The sequence below is a fragment of the Oncorhynchus tshawytscha genome, unplaced genomic scaffold, assembly GCF_018296145.1.
Source record: "Oncorhynchus tshawytscha isolate Ot180627B unplaced genomic scaffold, Otsh_v2.0 Un_contig_57_pilon_pilon, whole genome shotgun sequence".
Taxonomy (NCBI): Eukaryota; Metazoa; Chordata; class Actinopteri; order Salmoniformes; family Salmonidae; genus Oncorhynchus; species Oncorhynchus tshawytscha.
Genome location: NW_024609823.1, coordinates 652,501 through 671,434, shown reverse-complemented (window position 1 = coordinate 671,434; position 18,934 = coordinate 652,501). Strand labels below are relative to the sequence as shown.

The 18,934-nt window shown below is 45.4% G+C and overlaps 1 protein-coding gene across 1 annotated transcript in view; it reads left to right on the top strand.

Moving 5' to 3' along the window:
- The window catches only part of lrrk1 (leucine-rich repeat kinase 1), a 141,847-nt gene that overhangs the window by 14,579 nt on the left and 108,334 nt on the right, over window positions 1-18,934 (top strand). The window contains exons 3-6 of the mRNA XM_042319031.1: window positions 5,188-5,381; window positions 15,878-16,049; window positions 16,239-16,418; window positions 17,933-18,081. Coding sequence (XP_042174965.1) covers window positions 5,188-5,381; window positions 15,878-16,049; window positions 16,239-16,418; window positions 17,933-18,081 — 695 coding nt within the window. The remainder of the gene's footprint in view (window positions 1-5,187; window positions 5,382-15,877; window positions 16,050-16,238; window positions 16,419-17,932; window positions 18,082-18,934) is intronic.

The window sequence follows — 18,934 nt, the reverse complement described above, 5'->3', positions numbered from 1 at the left end:
GACTCTTCCTTGTTGTTCTGTCTATCAGATGGACACATTTAGGAGGGGGAGGACTCTTCCTTATTGTTCTGTCTATCAGATGGACACATTTAGGAGGGGGAGGACTCTTCCTTGTTGTTCTGTCTGGTCTGTGCTCTGCTTTGCCCTTCAAGGTCTCTTCACACACACAGACTGGCCAGGAGGACGGTATTGACGCATTGGGGTGCAGGCAGGTCTAATGGCTACAGTCCCTCTGGCTTTCTCATACAGCCTTTATAGCCCAGTCAGACTCTCACCATATTAATTATACATACATGTAGCAGCAGTCTATCAGAGACACATTTAGGGACTGCAGAGACGGGGGACTCTTCCTTATTGTTCTGTCTATCAGATGGACACATTTAGGAGGGGAGGGCTGCAGAGATCAGATGGACACAGGTTTAGGAGGGAGGACTCAGAACATTTAGGACGCTCAGGGCTGCAGAGACGCAGGTTTAGGGCTGCAGATTTGAAGGGGACTCTTCAGGTTTGCAGAGACGCTCAGGGCTGCAGAGACGGGACTCAGGGCTGCAGAGACGCTCAGGGCTTGAGGACGCTCACGGCTTGCAGGGACACAGGTTTGAAGGGACCCGCATGGTTTGAAGGGACCCGCATGGTTTGAAGGGACCCGCATGGTTTGAAGGGACCCGCATGGTTTGACCCGGGAAGGGACCCGCATGGTTTGAAGGGACCCGCATGGTTTGAAGGGACCCGCATGGTTTGAAGGGACCCGCATGGTTTGAAGGGACCCGCATGGTTTGACAGGGACCCGCATGGTTTGAAGGGACCCGCATGGTTTGAAGGGACCCGCACGGTTTGAAGGGACAGGGACCCGCACGGTTTAGGAAGGGACTACAGGGACCCGCACGGTTTGAAGGGACCCGCACGGTTTGAAGGGACCCGCACGGTTTGAAGGGACCGGGACACAGGTTTAGAAGGGAGGACTCTTCACGGTTTGAAGGGACGCGCACGGTTTGAAGGGACGCGCCGGTTTGAAGGGACACATTTACGCCTTTTCTGTCTATCAGATGGACGGTTTGAAGGGACGCGCAGGTTTGAAGGGACCCGGTTTGAAGGGACGGGTTTGAAGGGACGCGCACGGTTTGAAGGGACGCGCACGGTTTGAAGGGACACGCACGGTTTGAAGGGACACACGGTTTGAAGGGACGCCTTGCACGGTTTGAAGGGACCTTCACGGGACTTGAAGGGACGCGCACGGGACACATTGAAGGGACGCGCACGGTTTGAAGGGACGCGCACGGTTTGAAGGGACGCGCACGGCTTGAAGGGACCGCTGTCTATCACGGCTTGAAGGGGGACACATTTACACACGGTTCTGAAGGGACACAGGGGACCCGCACGGTTTAAAGGGACCCGCACGGTTTAAAGGGACGCGCACGGTTTGAAGGGACACAGGTTTGAAGGGACTCGCCGGTTTGAAGGGACGCGCACGGTTTGAAGGGACACAGGTTTAAAGGGACCCGCACGGTTTGAAGGGACACAGGTTTAAAGGGACGGGCATGGTTTAAAGGGACGCGCACGGTTTGAAGGGACCCACACGGTTTGAAGGGACGCACGGTTTGAAGGGACTCAGGTTTAAAGGGACGCGCACGGTTTGAAGGGACGCTCAGGGCGGTTTGAAGGGACACAGGTTTAAAGGGACCCGCACGGTTTGAAGGGACACAGGTTTAAAGGGACCCGCACGGTTTGAAGGGACACAGGTTTAAAGGGACCCGCACGGTTTGAAGGGACACAGGTTTAAAGGGACGGGCATGGTTTAAAGGGACGGTTTGCACGGGTTTGAAGGGACCCGCACGGTTTGAAGGGACACAGGTTTAAAGGGACGCGCACGGTTTGAAGGGACGCACGGTTTGAAGGGACACAGGTTTAAAGGGACCCGCACGGTTTGAAGGGACACAGGTTTAAAGGGACCCGCACGGGACACAGGTTTGAAGGGACACAGTTTGAAGGGACACAGGTTTAAAGGGACACGGTTTGAAGGGACCCGCAGCGCACGGTTTGAAGGGACACAGGTTTAAAGGGACCCGCACGGTTTGAAGGGACACAGGTTTAAAGGGACGCGCACGGTTTAAAGGGACCGCACGGTTTGAAGGGACACAGGTTTAAAGGGACGGGCATGGTTTAAAGGGACGGGTTTGAAGGGACCCGCACGGTTTGAAGGGACACAGGTTTAAAGGGACACGGTTTGAAGGGACGCACGGTTTGAAGGGACACAGGTTTAAAGGGACCCGCACGGTTTGAAGGGACACACGGTTTGAACAGGTTTAAAGGGACCCGGGTTTGAAGGGACACAGGTTTAAAGGGACCCGCAAGGGACACAGGTTTAAAGGGACGCGCACGGTTTGAAGGGACGCACGGTTTGAAGGGACACAGGTTTAAAGGGACGGCACGGTTTGAAGGGACACAGGTTTAAAGGGACCCGCAGTTTGAAGGGACGCGCACGGTTTGAAGGGACACAGGTTTAAGGGACGCGCACGGTTTGAAGGGACACAGGTTTAAAGGGACGCGCACGGTTTGAAGGGACACAGGTTTAAAGGGACGCGGTTTGAAGGGACACGGTTTAAAGGGACCGCACGGTTTGAAGGGACACAGGTTTAAAGGGACCCGGTTTGAAGGACACAGGTTTAAAGGGACCGCACAGGTTTAAAGGGACCCAAGGGACGGTTTAAAGGGACCCGCACGGTTTGAAGGGACACAGGTTTAAAGGGACGCGCACGGTTTGAAGGGACACAGGTTTAAAGGGACCCGCACGGTTTGAAGGGACACAGGTTTAAAGGGACGCGGTTTGAAGGGACACAGGTTTAAAGGGACCCGCACGGTTTGAAGGGACACAGGTTTAAAGGGACGGGCATGGTTTAAAGGGACGCGCACGGTTTGAAGGGACCCGCACGGTTTGAAGGGACACAGGTTTAAAGGGACGCGCACGGTTTGAAGGGACGCGCACGGTTTGAAGGGACACAGGTTTAAAGGGACGCGCACGGTTTGAAGGGACGCGCGCGGTTTGAAGGGACACAGGTTTAAAGGGACCCGCGCGGTTTGAAGGGACCCGCGCGGTTTGAAGGGACGCGCGCGGTTTGAAGGGACGCGCGCGGTTTGAAGGGACACAGGTTTAAAGGGACCCGCGCGGTTTGAAGGGACCCGCGCGGTTTGAAGGGACGCGCGCGGTTTGAAGGGACGCGCGCGGTTTGAAGGGACGCGCGCGGTTTGAAGGGACGCGCGCGGTTTGAAGGGACGCGCGCGGTTTGAAGGGACGCGCGCGGTTTGAAGGGACACAGGTTTAAAGGGACGCGCACGGTTTGAAGGGACGCGCACGGTTTGAAGGGACACAGGTTTAAAGGGACGCGCACGGTTTGAAGGGACACAGGTTTAAAGGGACAGACATGGCTACAGTCTCTGAGTCGCTATATTAGATCACACACAGGAATTGATCTTCTCAAGATAACCTCAGAATCCCATACATACATACATACATACAGAAGACCCCATATTGACGAGTGATATTGTCAATGCGAAGCCTAAAGAAAGGATTGGTAGTGGCTGCCTGACAGGTTCTGGAGAAGGGAGAAGAGAGAAGGGGAATAGGTATATTGGGAAAAAGTGTCATCCCAGTGGTAGAATAAGGAGCCATCATCAGACTTGATGAGTACTTCTCTGTTGTGTTGTAAGTGGATTCAAACCAATCCAGGGTTGTGTATATTAGGGCACACAATGGGGAAAAACAATGAGTGTTTCTTATTGGACAAGTCCGTGTAGTCCCTCCCTGTTTCAGGCTGTTTTCCTCTTGTGCCTAATTAACACAATCCATGCCTAGTTCTTTAAGGTCACCAACTCAGGTCAACTATAATCTATATATACTATAATCTATAGATACCAGGGCTGGGATTGATTCAATTTCAGTGCAGAGGATGAATGGACATGTTTAAAATGCCCATTGTTTTTCTATGTGGATTGTTCACCCCATGAACTGACCCACTGTGTGTATGAAGACCAACATACTCAAGTGATGTTCAATCAGGGCTTAGGTAGGATTTACCACCCGTTCTAAATCTAGGTAGGATTTACCACCCGTTCTAAAGCTCTGGTTGATGACAGACATTATTACCACACTGGAACCACTGAAGTGAAGTAATACTGACCTGTATTGAGATATCAGTTCACTCTTTCCAAAGGATGATAAACCCCAGGTTTATTCATTAGTGCAAACTGATGTTTCGGAATGAACATGAGAGCTTCTTATTGTGTGTGTGTTCACTCCAAATTCCAACACTAGTCCAGTATCCAGAGAGAGAGAGACTGCATTCTTTAGCAGGGTGACCTATTTCTTACTTGCCACCGGTGCTCTGAGCACGCCTACTCCTCCAATATTCTGTTACTGTGTTAGACTGCAGCTGGTCTGATCTAATGGAAGTATGTTCCGTTTCTCCTCTCTTCTCTTCTGTCTCCTCTCTTCTTTCTCCTCTCTTCTGTCTGCTCCTCTCTTCTGTCTTCTCCTTTCTTCTCTGTTCCTTCTCCTCTCTTCTCTGTTCCTTCTCCTCTCTTCTGTTCTCCTCTCTTCTGTTATCTTCTCTTCTGTCTCCTCTCTTCTGTCTGCTCCTCTCTTCTGTCTTCTCCTCTCTTCTCTGTTCCTTCTCCTCTCTTCTGTTCTCCTCTCTTCTGTTATCTTCTCTTCTGTCTCCTCTCTTGTCTTCTCCTCTCTTCTGTTCCTTCTCCTCTCTTCTGTTCTCCTCTCTTCTGTTATCCTCTCTTCTGTCTTCTCCTCTCTTCTGTCTTCTCCTCTCTTCTCTGTTCCTTCTCCTCTCTTCTGTTCTCCTCTCTTCTGTTCTCTTCTCTTCTGTCTTCTTCTGTTCTTTGGCTGGAGGACATGGGAGCCAAGGCTCTCTTCTGTCTCCTCTGATCCAGCTTCCTGTGTATCTTCTCTTCTGTCCTCCTCTCTGTCTTCTCCTCTCTTCTGTTCTCCTCTCTTCTGTTCTCCTCTCTTCTGTCTTCTCCTCTCTTCTGTCTTCTCCTCTCTTCTCTGTTCCTTCTCCTCTCTTCTGTTCTCCTCTCTTCTGTTATCTTCTCTTCTGTCTCCTCTCTTCTGTCTTCTCTCTTCTCTGTTCCTTCTCTTCTCTTCTGTTATCTTCTCTTCCTCTGTCCTCCTCTCCCCAGGTTCTTTGGCAGTGGAGGACATGGGAGCCAAGGCGTCTGCGATGGGCAGCGGTGGGGCCTCCTCTCTGGGTCCGTCTCCAACCCTGGAGAACATCCAGGCAGCGTACGGAGAAGGGGAGAGCAGCAGGGCCCGGGAGCTGATCCAGCAAGCCTGCTGTGTGGAGTGTAGTGCAGCTAGTCCTCGGCTGGAGGGGGTGAGTGGAACAGAGGGGTTGAGTGGAACAGAGGGGTTGAGTGGAACAGAGGGGTTGAGTGGAACAGAGGGGTTGAGTGGAACAGAGGGGTGAGTGGAACAGAGGGGGTGAGTGGAACAGAGGGGGTGAGTGGAACAGAGGGGTTGAGTGGAACAGAGGGGGTGAGTGGAACAGAGAGAGACCTGTCTCGAAAACACACGCATGCACACGCACACAAAATCCGAGACGGATCTGTCTCACATACACACCTTCATATCCTTGCATGCACAAACATTGTCACACACACACACACACACACACACACACACACACACACACACACACCACACCCACACACTAAATGAGAGCGCTTGCCATGTGGAGGCCATTGTGTTTCTAGCCTAATGCAGATATGTGCTGTATAATGTGTGATGTGTGTTACAGAGATTGTTTTGGTGTGACTGTAACCTTCTAATGTGTCATATGCTCCTGGTGTGGGACAACAACATGCTTACATTCATTTACGTGTGTGTGTTTACATGTCACTGTGTGTGTGTGTGTGTGTATATTTACATGTCACTGTGTGTGTGTGTGTATATTTACATGTCACTGTGTGTGTGTCACTGTGTGTGTGTGTTTACATGTCACTGTGTGTGTGTGTGTATATTTACATGTCACTGTGTGTGTGTGTGTGTGTCACTGTGTGTGTGTGTGTATTTACATGTCACTGTGTGTGTGTGTGTGTTTTTACATGTCACTGTGTGTGTGTGTGTGTTTACATGTCACTGTGTGTGTGTGTTTACATGTCACTGTGTGTGTGTGTGTTTACATGTCACTGTGTGTGTGTGTGTGTTTACATGTCACTGTGTGTGTGTGTGTGTTTACATGTCACTGTGTGTGTGTGTATATTTACATGTCACTGTGTGTGTGTGTGTCACTGTGTGTGTGTGTGTGTGTGTATATTTACATGTCACTGTGTGTGTGTGTGTGTATTTACATGTCACTGTGTGTGTGTGTATATTTACATGTCACTGTGTGTGTGTGTGTGTCACTGTGTGTGTGTGTGTATATTTACATGTCACTGTGTGTGTGTGTGTGTCACTGTGTGTGTTACATGTTACATGTCACTGTGTGTGTGTGTGTCACTGTGTGTGTGTGTATTTACATGTCACTGTGTGTGTGTGTATTTTACATGTCACTGTGTGTGTGTGTGTCACTGTGTGTGTGTGTGTGTGTGTGTGTATTTACATGTCACTGTGTGTGTGTGTGTGTATTTACATGTCACTGTGTGTGTGTGTGTATTTACATGTCACTGTGTGTGTGTGTATTTACATGTCACTGTGTGTGTGTGTATTTACATGTCACTGTGTGTGTGTGTATTTACATGTCACTGTGTGTGTGTGTGTGTGTTTGTCACTGTGTGTGTGTACATGTCACTGTGTGTGTGTGTGTGTATATTTACATGTCACTGTGTGTGTGTGTGTGTGTTTACATGTCACTGTGTGTGTGTGTGTGTGTATATTTACATGTCACTGTGTGTGTGTGTATATTTACATGTCACTGTGTGTGTGTATATTTACATGTCACTTTGTGTGTGTGTATATTTACATGTCACTGTGTGTGTGTGTATTTTACATGTCACTGTGTGTGTGTGTGTGTGTGTATATTTACATGTCACTGTGTGTGTGTGTGTGTGTGTGTGTGTATTTACATGTCACTGTGTGTGTGTGTATATTTACATGTCACTGTGTGTGTGTGTGTACATGTCACTTGTGTGTGTGTATATTTACATGTCACTGTGTGTGTGTGTATATTTACATGTCACTGTGTGTGTGTGTATGTCACTGTGTTTACATGTCACTGTGTGTGTGTGTGTCACTGTGTGTGTGTGTATATTTACATGTCACTGTGTGTGTGTGTATATTTACATGTCACTGTGTGTGTGTGTATATTTACATGTCACTGTGTGTGTGTGTCACTGTGTGTGTGTGTATATTTACATGTCACTGTGTGTGTGTGTATATTTACATGTCACTGTGTGTGTGTGTATATTTACATGTCACTGTGTGTGTGTGTATATTTACATGTCACTGTGTGTGTGTGTGTGTGTGTGTGTGTATATTTACATGTCACTGTGTGTGTGTATATTTACATGTCACTGTGTGTGTGTGTATTTCACTGTCACTGTGTGTGTGTGTGTGTGTGTTTACATGTCACTGTGTGTGTGTGTATTTACATGTCACTGTGTGTGTGTGTGTGTTTCATGTGTGTGTGTGTATATTTACATGTCACTGTGTGTGTGTGTATTTTACATGTCACTGTGTGTGTGTGTATGTGTGTGTGTGTATTTACATGTCACTGTGTGTGTGTGTATATTTACATGTCACTGTGTGTGTGTTTACATGTCACTGTGTGTGTGTGTGTATATTTACATGTCACTGTGTGTGTGTGTATTTTACATGTCACTGTGTGTGTGTGTATATTTACATGTCACTGTGTGTGTGTGTATATTTACATGTCACTGTGTGTGTGTGTATATTTACATGTCACTGTGTGTGTGTCACTGTGTGTGTGTGTATATTTACATGTCACTGTGTGTGTGTGTCACTGTGTGTGTGTGTATTTTACATGTCACTGTGTGTGTGTGTGTATTTACATGTCACTGTGTGTGTGTGTATATTTACATGTCACTGTGTGTGTGTGTATTTACATGTCACTGTGTGTGTGTGTATTTACATGTCACTGTGTGTGTGTGTATATTTACATGTCACTGTGTGTGTGTGTGTATATTTACATGTCACTGTGTGTGTGTGTGTATTTTACATGTCACTGTGTGTGTGTGTGTGTTTACATGTCACTGTGTGTGTGTGTATATTTACATGTCACTGTGTGTGTGTGTATATTTACATGTCACTGTGTGTGTGTGTGTGTATTTACATGTCACTGTGTGTGTGTGTATATTTACATGTCACTGTGTGTGTGTGTGTGTTTTACATGTCACTGTGTGTGTGTGTGTGTTTACATGTCACTGTGTGTGTGTGTGTTTACATGTCACTGTGTGTGTGTGTGTTGTTTACATGTCACTGTGTGTGTGTGTATTTACATGTCACTGTGTGTGTGTGTATTTACATGTCACTGTGTGTGTGTGTATTTACATGTCACTGTGTGTGTGTGTGTATTTACATGTCACTGTGTGTGTGTGTTTATTTACATGTCACTGTGTGTATTTACATGTCACTGTGTGTGTGTTTACATGTCACTGTATGTGTGTTTACATGTCAATGTGTGTGTGTGTATTTACATGTCACTGTGTTTGTGTGTATTTACATGTCACTGTGTGTGTGTGAATAAGAGATTGTTGCATCATGGTATGTTGTTGATCAGTCCTACAGCCCCTCATGGTCCTACAGCCACTCATGGTTCAACACCACTGAAGTCCCACTGCCTTGACATAAAGACAGCAACACCCCACATGTCTGTGGCTTTGACTTGGTCCTGTACTGTGCGTGTGTGAGTTTAATTTGCTGCTGTAGTTGTTGATGCTAGATAGGGGTGTTATCTAAAGACTGTGTGTGTGATTGTGTGAATGTGTGTGTGTTATCTGAGTGGTACTCTAGTTATGTGATAGTTTGTTGATATTCTAGAGTGGGTGTACTGCGCTTGTTGTTTTGGAGTGGATCCCAGCCTGCCAGACACAGTGTCAGGAGACAAGTGGCCTAGTTCTGCCTTTCTCTCTCCTGCCTCTCCATAAGCACTATGAAATACTCCCTTCAATACAGAACCAGTTCAAGTACCGATTCCATGTTTCTTTATTACCTCTGTTCTACTGACACATCACTTATTTACGTAGATTACAGTAATCTCATTACTTTATGGATCATTATGGGACAGTAATCTCATTACTTTATGGATCATTATGGGACAGTAATCTCATTACTGTATGGATCATTATGGGACAGTAATCTCTACTGTATGGATCATTATGGGACAGTAATCTCATTACTGTATGGATCATTATGGGACAGTAATCTCATTACTTTATGGATCATTATGGGACAGTAATCTCATTACTGTATGGATCATTATGGGACAGTAATCTCATTACTGTATGGATCATTATGGGACAGTAATCTCTACTGTATGGATCATTATGGGACAGTAATCTCTACTTATGGATCATTATGGGACAGTAATCTCATTACTCATTATGGGACAGTAATCTCATTACTTTATGGATCATTATGGACAGTAATCTCATTACTGTATGGATCATTATGGGACAGTAATCTCATTACTTGGATCATTACTCATTATGGATCATTATGGGACAGTAATCTCATTACTGTATGGATCATTATGGGACAGTAATCTCTACTGTATGGATCATTATGGGACAGTAATCTCATTACTGTATGGATCATTATGGGACAGTAATCTCAGTAATCTCATTACTTTATGGATCATTATGGGACAGTAATCTCATTACTGTATGGATCATTATGGGACAGTAATCTCATTACTTTATGGGACAGTAATCTCATTACTGTATGGATCATTATGGGACAGTAATCTCATTACTTTATGGGACAGTAATCTCATTACTGTATGGATCATTATGGGACAGTAATCTTGCGTGCGCGCGTGTGTGTGCATACGGTAGGTTCCAAACACCCATGCTGCCAAACCCACTTCTCCTTTCCTAGAGTGTTCAGTGTTGCCCTTGGTTACCTTTATCTGCTTGTCTTCCTGTCATTCAGGAATAGATTTGATGTGGAGCTCACAGTAACTTAACACTTGACACACCAGCATATGTTCCGGCTATTATCGGACAAGTTCAGCTAGTACCGCCAGGTTTCACTGCATTTCAAGACGTTTTCTCCCTACTGAATACAACCCAGTTACTGCCATGTTCCTGAGAACTGGTAATACAGGTTGACTGGAGATGTGGAGACCCAGTTACTGCCATGTTCCTGAGAACTGGTTATACAGGTTGACTGGAGATGTGGAGACCCAGTTACTGCCATGTTCCTGAGAACTGGTAATACAGGTTGACTGGAGATGTGGAGACCCAGTTACTGCCATGTTCCTGAGAACTGGTAATACAGGTTGACTGGAGATGTGGAGACTCAGTTACTGCCATGTTCCTGAGAACTGGTAATACAGGTTGACTAGAGATGTGGAGACCCAGTTACTGCCATGTTCCTGAGAACTGGTAATACAGGTTGACTGGAGATGTGGAGACCCAGTTACTGCCATGTTCCTGAGAACTGGTAATACAGGTTGACTGGAGATGTGGAGACCCAGTTACTGCCATGTTCCTGAGAACTGGTAATACAGGTTGACTGGAGATGTGGAGACCCAGTTACTGCCATGTTCCTGAGAACTGGTTATACAGGTTGACTAGAGATAATGTTAAATTCATACATGCCTATAAAACAATTGTGTGTCAGATTGAAAAAGCAGAACTGTTTTTTTTAGTTACATGGCTTCTGTTCTTGTACCCTAAAATACCCCGACGCTTGATTCATACTGCTACTTTTAGGCTTCCTCACGACGTCGGCCAGTGCTAACCAGGAATTATAGATGAACGAGGTCTGTGTGCTTGAAAGCAGCTTGTCAACTCTCTCCAGGGCTTAAAGCGCCTTTAAGTAAGAAGTAGGGCAACACAACAGTGTGCAGAGTGCAGGGTGCCCAAAGGAATCGAAAAGTATTCCGTTGGTCGATACAGTTAATATATATCAATATTTCAAACAGTTACCCTGCCATCCAGTGCTTGTCTACAATACTATCACAAAGTTCAGCATTGGAACTGTCTGTGGTTTCTGTTAAATGAGAACAGAGACCAGGTCCAACTCTGGTCCTAGAGAACAACAGTCAGTGAGCACAGTATTCTATTAGTCGACTGGTCAATTGTTTGGTCATTAGGCTGTTGATCGGCCAGAGATTTGTTTTAGTCAAGCAGTAACATGTATGAGAAAAGCAAAAACAATTGTCCACTAAAATAACATAACATTTATCAGAAATACAGTGTAGACATTGTTAATGTTAGGTGCACAGAGGCCCATTATCAGCAACCATCACTCCTGTGTTCCAATGGCAGCTGTGTTAGCTAATACAAGTTCTTTATTTTAGAAGACTATTTGATCATTAGAAAACCCTTTTGCAATTATGTTCGCACAGCTGAAAACTGTTGTGCTGATTTAAAGAAGCAATAAAACTGTCCTTCTTCAGACTAGTTGAGTATCTGGAGCATCAGCATTTGTGGGTTTGATTACCGGCTCAAAATGGCCAGAAACAAATACTTTCTTTTGAAACTCGTCAGCCTATTCTTGTTCTGAGAAATGAAGGCTATTCCATGTGAGAAATTGCCAAGAAACTGGAGATCTCATACAACGCTGTGTAATACTCCCTTCACATAACAGCTCGAAGCTGTTGTCCTGTGAGCCGCCTATCACGCAAGCTGTTGACTCTCAGAAACTTTTCTTCTGATTCTGTTGTGGCTTTGGGTATGTGTGACGCAATTGTGGCGCCTTCAGAGGCATGCAAAGGCCAAATCCAACACTGTACCCCATCGCCATGCGCTTTCCAAATGTTGTAACAATGCAGTGGATTCTGTGTCTGCATTGACATGGTTGGTTGACAGTAGGTGGAGGGGGATACATCCTGTAGAAAACACAAACTCACTTCCTTGACAACAGCTCTGCACTGCTCCACGGAGCACAAGAATTATGAACGCCCCGACCCCTGCTGAGGCCGTTACACCGTAAATGCTGCATGGCCAATGCAGTGCCCAGATGTACAATGCACTTCTCTCTACAGAATGCGCTCTCTCCCGCCAATTTGTGCACATTCATTGTTTCATCAATTCATTGTATGAATTGTTTGCATTTGTTAGTTTATATCACTTCTCCATTTACATATCACCAGTAGTACAATGACCGTAAATTAATATAATGTCTCATCTACCATGTCTGTTCATTTGGTTATGGTCATTTCTGTTAATGCATTCAATATTATTATTCCAGTCTTCCTGTTCATTGTTTGCAGACGTACAAACCTATGCTGCTACACTTGTGAGATACAAGTTTTGGTTTATTTAATTCCATTTACAAGTTTTGTCAATTTAGTCATTGTCTTTTGTTCGGAGCGCTGCTGTCAATGTTGAGTATGGATGCTCACGCATAGAAGTAGGCCTATAGGCTACCTGGCCTGATTATACATAGAAGTAGGCCTATAGGCTACCTGGCCTGATTATACATAGAAGTAGGCCTATAGGCTACCTGGCCTGATTATACATAGAAGTAGGCCTATAGGCTACCTGGCCTGATTATACATAGAAGTAGGCCTATTAGGCTACCTGGCCTGATTATACATAGAAGTAGGCCTATAGGCTACCAGGCCTGATTATACATAGAAGTAGTAGGCCTATAGGCTACCTGGCCTGATTATACATAGAAGTAGGCCTATAGGCTACCTGGCCTGATTATACATAGAAGGCCTATAGGCTAGGCCTATAGGCTACCTGGCCTGATTATACATAGAAGTAGGCCTATAGGCTACCTGGCCTGATTATACATAGAAGTAGGCCTATAGGCTACCTGGCATTATACATAGAAGTAGGCCTATAGGCTACCTGGCCTGATTATACATAGAAGTAGGCCTATAGGCTACCTGGCCTGATTATACATAGAAGTAGGCCTATAGGCTACCTGGCCTGATTATACATTAGAAGTAGGCCTATAGGCTACCTGGCCTGATTATACATAGGCCTATAGGCTACCTGGCCTGATTATACATAGAAGTAGGCCTATAGGCTACCTGGCCTGATTATACATAGAAGTAGGCCTATAGGCTACCTGGCCTGATTATACATAGAAGTAGGCCTATAGGCTACCTGGCCTGATTATACATAGATTATACCTGGCCTGATTATACATAGAAGTAGGGCCCTGGCCTGATTAGGCTAGGCCTGGCCTGATTATACATAGAAGTAGGCCTATAGGCTACCTGGCCTGATTATACATAGAAGTAGGCCTATAGGCTACCTGGCCTGATTATACATAGAAGTAGGCCTATAGGCTACCTGGCCTGATTATACATAGAAGTAGGCCTATAGGCTACCTGGCCTGATTATACATAGAAGTAGGCCTATAGGCTAATTATACATAGGCCTATAGGCTACCTGGCCTGATTATACATAGAAGTAGGCCTATAGGCTACCTGGCCTGATTATACATAGAAGTAGGCCTATAGGCTACCTGGCCTGATTATACATAGAAGTAGGCCTATAGGCTACCTGGCCTGATTATACATAGAAGTAGGCCTATAGGCTACCTGGCCTGATTATACATAGAAGTAGGCCTATAGGCTACCTGGCCTGATTATACATAGAAGTAGGCCTATAGGCTACCTGGCCTGATTATACATAGAAGTAGGCCTATAGGCTACCTGGCCTGATTATACATAGGCCTAAGGCTAGGCCTGATTATACATAGAAGCCTATAGGCTACCTGGCCTGATTATACATAGAAGTAGGCCTATAGGCTACCTGGCCTGATTATACATAGAAGTAGGCCTATAGGCTACCTGGCCTGATTATACATAGAAGTAGGCCTATAGGCTACCTGGCCTGTGCGCAAATGTATATAAATGTGTTCATTTGGGGATCTGATAGTATTTCTGATTGGCTTAACGCACCACCACGAATGACCTGTGGAGCTTCTCAAAGTAAAGTTTTCTTCACCTTAAACAGCAAGCAAACAAAGTCTGTTTTTATATTAATTGTGAATTACAATAGTTCCTTAATGTATTTGAAAAGTCTTTCCAGCTCTCTCCCTTTCAGGAACCACTCAGCGTGAAAGGGAACAATGTCATGCTCTGATCCAGTGGAAACGTCATAAAATAGGCCTACCTGATTACATCTTATCAGTGCTGGACTTGGACTGAAATAGGTTCTGGTACTCATTTTGTGTGCTGGTACTGTTTGGCTTTATGTAGGCTATTTTTACATAGTTGGCAATAGAAGTTACTTTTTAGGTTTATCATTTTCTTTTGGATAGAATTTTGATTAACCACATGACAATGATTTTGAGATATGAAGATATTATAAATTTAATGAAACTGCTTCACGAAAATGTGTTTATGAAAAACATAACTGGCACGGAGATCGGTAGAATTGGTAAGATAAATCGGCATTCCACATGAGAAAGGTTGCCGAGTCCTCCTGCAGCCTATTACCGGCAACTTCAGGAGAGTAACGGCATAATCTGCGAAAGCCAGCAGGAGCGGGAGGAGAATAGTTGGGTCAGGTTAAGGTCTTCTGGTTATCTAGATCTCTGGTGCCCTCTTGAGGCATTTCTTATTTCATCAAACCGTAAGCTTAAAGCATCAGACAAGCTCAATACATATAGTTGATTTTATTAAAACACGTAGGGTGTGTCTATAAATGGAAAAATACAGGCTTAAAATTTTGACAAATCGATTGGTTAAAAGAACAAACAACTTTCGGTCAACCAATATTTTTTCTTTAATTGAGGACAGCCCTAATTCTATTTCAGCCAAGCACTAACACTCATCTATTGGTCGCCTCGTTCCATACTGGATGTGCTGTGGCTAACTCATCTATTGGTCGCCTCGTTCCATACTGGATGTGCTGTGGCTAACTCATCTATTGGTCGCCTCGTTCCATACTGGATGTGCTGTGGCTAACTCATCTATTGGTCGCCTCGTTCCATACTGGATGTGCTGTGGCTAACTCATCTATTGGTCGCCTCGTTCCATACTGGATGTGCTGTGGCTAACTCGTCTATTGGTCGCCTCGTTCCATACTGGATGTGCTGTGGCTAACTCGTCTATTGGTCGCCTCGTTCCATACTGGATGTGCTGTGGCTAACTCATCCTATTGGTCGCCTCGTTCCATACTGGATGTGCTGTGCCTAACTCATCTATTGGTCGCCTCGTTCCATACTGGATGTGTGGATGTGTCGTACATTGATTGCCCACCTGATGGTGCCATTACATCATCTTTGATGCTCATGTTTTTACCTGGCTGCAGACATTGTTGCCAACATATATTCAGTGAGAATAGCTATTAGCTCCTTGATTTGTCGCTAGATGACATTTTGCTGTTGCTGCAACGAAGTCACAGCACCAATTTGCTGCAGAATTGAGTGGGAAAAGTTACTAAATGCTATCAAAACCATAGTTACCCTTGGTGTCAAAACTTCCTTAAAGGTAGTTTTCAATTCCAATCAATTCAGAAACAACACCAAATTCCAATTCCAAATGTTCCTAATTGAAAAACATTTGAAGAGAATTGGAATTTCAGTGTACTTCCTGGATTGACTGTGATTGAAATGAAATGTCCCCCTGCTCCCAACTGTACAGCATGACAGTGAATGAAGAGTTGGCTACAGATCAGCTAGGTGGAGCCTATGGTAGAGGTGGAGAGGTGGACTTGAACAAAACATGACTATCTGCTAATATACTAACTAGTCCTATTCCCGTCCCTTCCTCAGCTGCGTCTCCTGTGTGTGGCCACCCAGCATGGTGATGAGGAGAGCGTGAGTTACCTCCTCCATGAGGCCCATGTGCCCCTGCCCCTGGAGCCATCGGAGGGGAACCCCGCCATCCTGGCTGCACACTATGGACATGTCAGCCTGGTCAGAGAGCTGCTCGACTCAGTACCAGGTGACAATGCTGTGTGTGTGTGTGACATTTTCCACCTGTGTTTGTGTAGCAGTTAATAGATAGTAACAGTGTGTGTGTGTGTGAGAGAGACGTGGTGCATTTGTGTGTGTGGGTCTGTCTGTGCTGTGCTGTGAGTGTGTGTAGTAATCATAGTTAGTAGATGATAAACAGATTGCATGTCTCTCTCAGGTCCGTGTGTCCACAGAGATCTGTTGAACTGGATGTTGGTGTCGGCGTGCCAACAGGGTCACCTGGAGGTGGTTAGAATGTTGGTACAGGGTTACCATGCTGACGCTGAGGACTGTGCCATTCACCAGGAGGAGTTTGCTGTCATCACGGGGCTGCCTCTCTACGCTGCTGCACGCGCAGGTCACACTGTACATGGGGCGGCAGGGTAGCCTACTTGGACTAGTAACACTCAAACCCCGAGCTGACAAGGTACAAATCTGTCGTTCTGCCCCTGAACAGGCAGTTAACCCACTGTTCCCAGGCATAAAATAAGAATGTGTTCTTAACTGACTTGCCTGGTTAAATAAAGGTACTGTACAATCGTCATTGAAAATAAGAATGTGTTCTTAACTGACTTGCCTGGTTATATACTCCACATACTGTACACACATACACTAACGTTCAAAAGTTTGGCTTCACTTAGAAATGTCCTTGTTTTTGCAAGATAAGCACATTAAAATGACATAAAATTTATCAGAAATACAGTGTAGACATTGTTAATGTTGTAAATGACTATTGTAGCTGGAAATGGCTGATTTTTAATGGAATATCCACATAGGCGTACAGAGGCCCATTATCAGCAACCATCACTCCTGTGTTCCAATGGCACATTTCTGGCCATTGTGAGCCTGTAATCGAACCCACAAATGCTGATGCTCCAGATACTCAACTAGTCTAAAGAAGGCCCGTTTTATTGCTTCTTTAATTAGTACAACAGTTTTCGGCTGTGCTAACATAATTGCAAAAGGGTTTTGATGATCAATTAGCCTTTTAAAATGATAAACTTGTATTAGCTAACACAACGTGCCATTGGAACACAGGAGTGATGGTTGCTGATAATGGGCCTCTGTACGCCTATGTAGATATTCCTTTAAAAATCAGCCATTTCCAGCTACAATAGTAATTTACAACATTAACAATGTCTACACTGTATTTCTGATCAATTTGATGTTATTTTAATGGACAAAAAAATGTGCTTTTCTTTCAAAAACAAGGACATTTCTAAGTGACCCCAGACTGTTAAACAGTAGTGTGTATGTGTATACCTACACACACAAACGAACACAGCCTACAAATATCTCACACATAAACCACACACACACACACGCCTCACACAAAAGTAGAGAACACAGTCAAGTATAGAAGTTTGCAGTGTATCTTGCGTTTTTATTTTTTGTAAGAATTATTTCTCGCATTATTGGATTACTGCACTGTTGGAACTAGGAACACCAGCATTTTGCTACACCCACAATAACCTCTGCTAAATATGTGTATGTGACCAATAGAAGTTGATTAGATTTGATGTACGCTTACATATGAACCACTTCGGACCAAATTTTAGAGTTAGACATTCCTACTGTGGTGTGTTGTCAGGCTGAAAACAGCAGACGGGGATTTCCTCCTACTCTACTGTGTCTCCAATTCAACCTCCAATCCAACTCACTTCCTTATTCTGGCTTTATGATGTAGTGTAGGATCAGCTTCCCCTACGCTTAACCATTAGAGGGGAAGGTGCAAAACTCACTCAAAATCAGTGTCTAGGAGCAACTTCAGCCTAATCTGGGCATATTGGTGAAGAGATGAGGAGCACTTCCTGTTATCTTAGACCAGGGGTCTGTTCAGAACGTCCAGACATCTAACTGTGTTCTATGTAGGTAATGAGGAGATAGCTAGATTCCTGCTGCAGAATGGCGCTGGGCTGTCCTCCTACACCCTGATGGATTATCCAGCCTTCAGCAGACTGCTCGTTGAACAACGACTGGTAGAAGAAGCAGACACACACACAGAACCAGCGGGAGAAAAGGTAACTGAGGGGAGGTGTGTGTGTGAGTGTGTGTCTGCGTTTGTTTGTGTCTGCGTTTGTGTGTCTGCGTTTGCCTGCGTTTATGTGTGTGTGTTTGTGGTTGTGTGTCTCCATTGTGTGTCTGCGTATGTATGTATTTTCTCTCTGTGAATGTGTTATGTTTTACCCAGTGTGTTGGTCAGGCCAGACGTGTTGTGTGTTGGTCAGGCCAGACGTGTTGTGTGTGTGTGTGTGTGTGTGTGTCAGGCCAGACGTGTTGTGTGTGTGTGTGTGTGTGTGGGTCAGGCCAGACGTGTTGTGTGTGTGTGTGTGTTGGTCAGGCCAGACGTGTTGTGTGTGTGTGTGTGTGTGGTGTTGGTCAGGCCAGACGTGTTGTGTGTGTGTGTGTGTGTGTGGTCAGGCCAGACGTGTTGTGTGTGTGTGTGTGTGTGTTGGTCAGGCCAGACGTGTTGTGTGTGTGTGTGTGTGTGGTCAGGCCAGACGTGTTGTGTGTGTGTGTGGTGTTGGCCAGATGTGTTGTGTGTGTGTGTGTGTTGGTCAGGCCAGACGTGTTGTGTGTGTGTGTGTGTGTGTCAGGCCAGACGTGTTGTGTGTGTGTTGGTCAGGCCAGGCGTGTTGTGTGTGTGTGTGTGTTGGTCAGGCCAGACGTGTTGTGTGTGTGTGTGTGTGTGTGTGGTCAGGCCAGACGTGTTGTGTGTGTGTGTGTGTGTGTCAGGCCAGACGTGTTGTGTGTGTGTGTGTGTGTGTGGTCAGGCCAGACGTGTTGTGTGTGTGTGTGGTCAGGCCAGACGTGTTGTGTGTGTGTGTGTGTGTGGTCAGGCCAGACGTGTTGTGTGTGTGTGTGTGTGTGGTC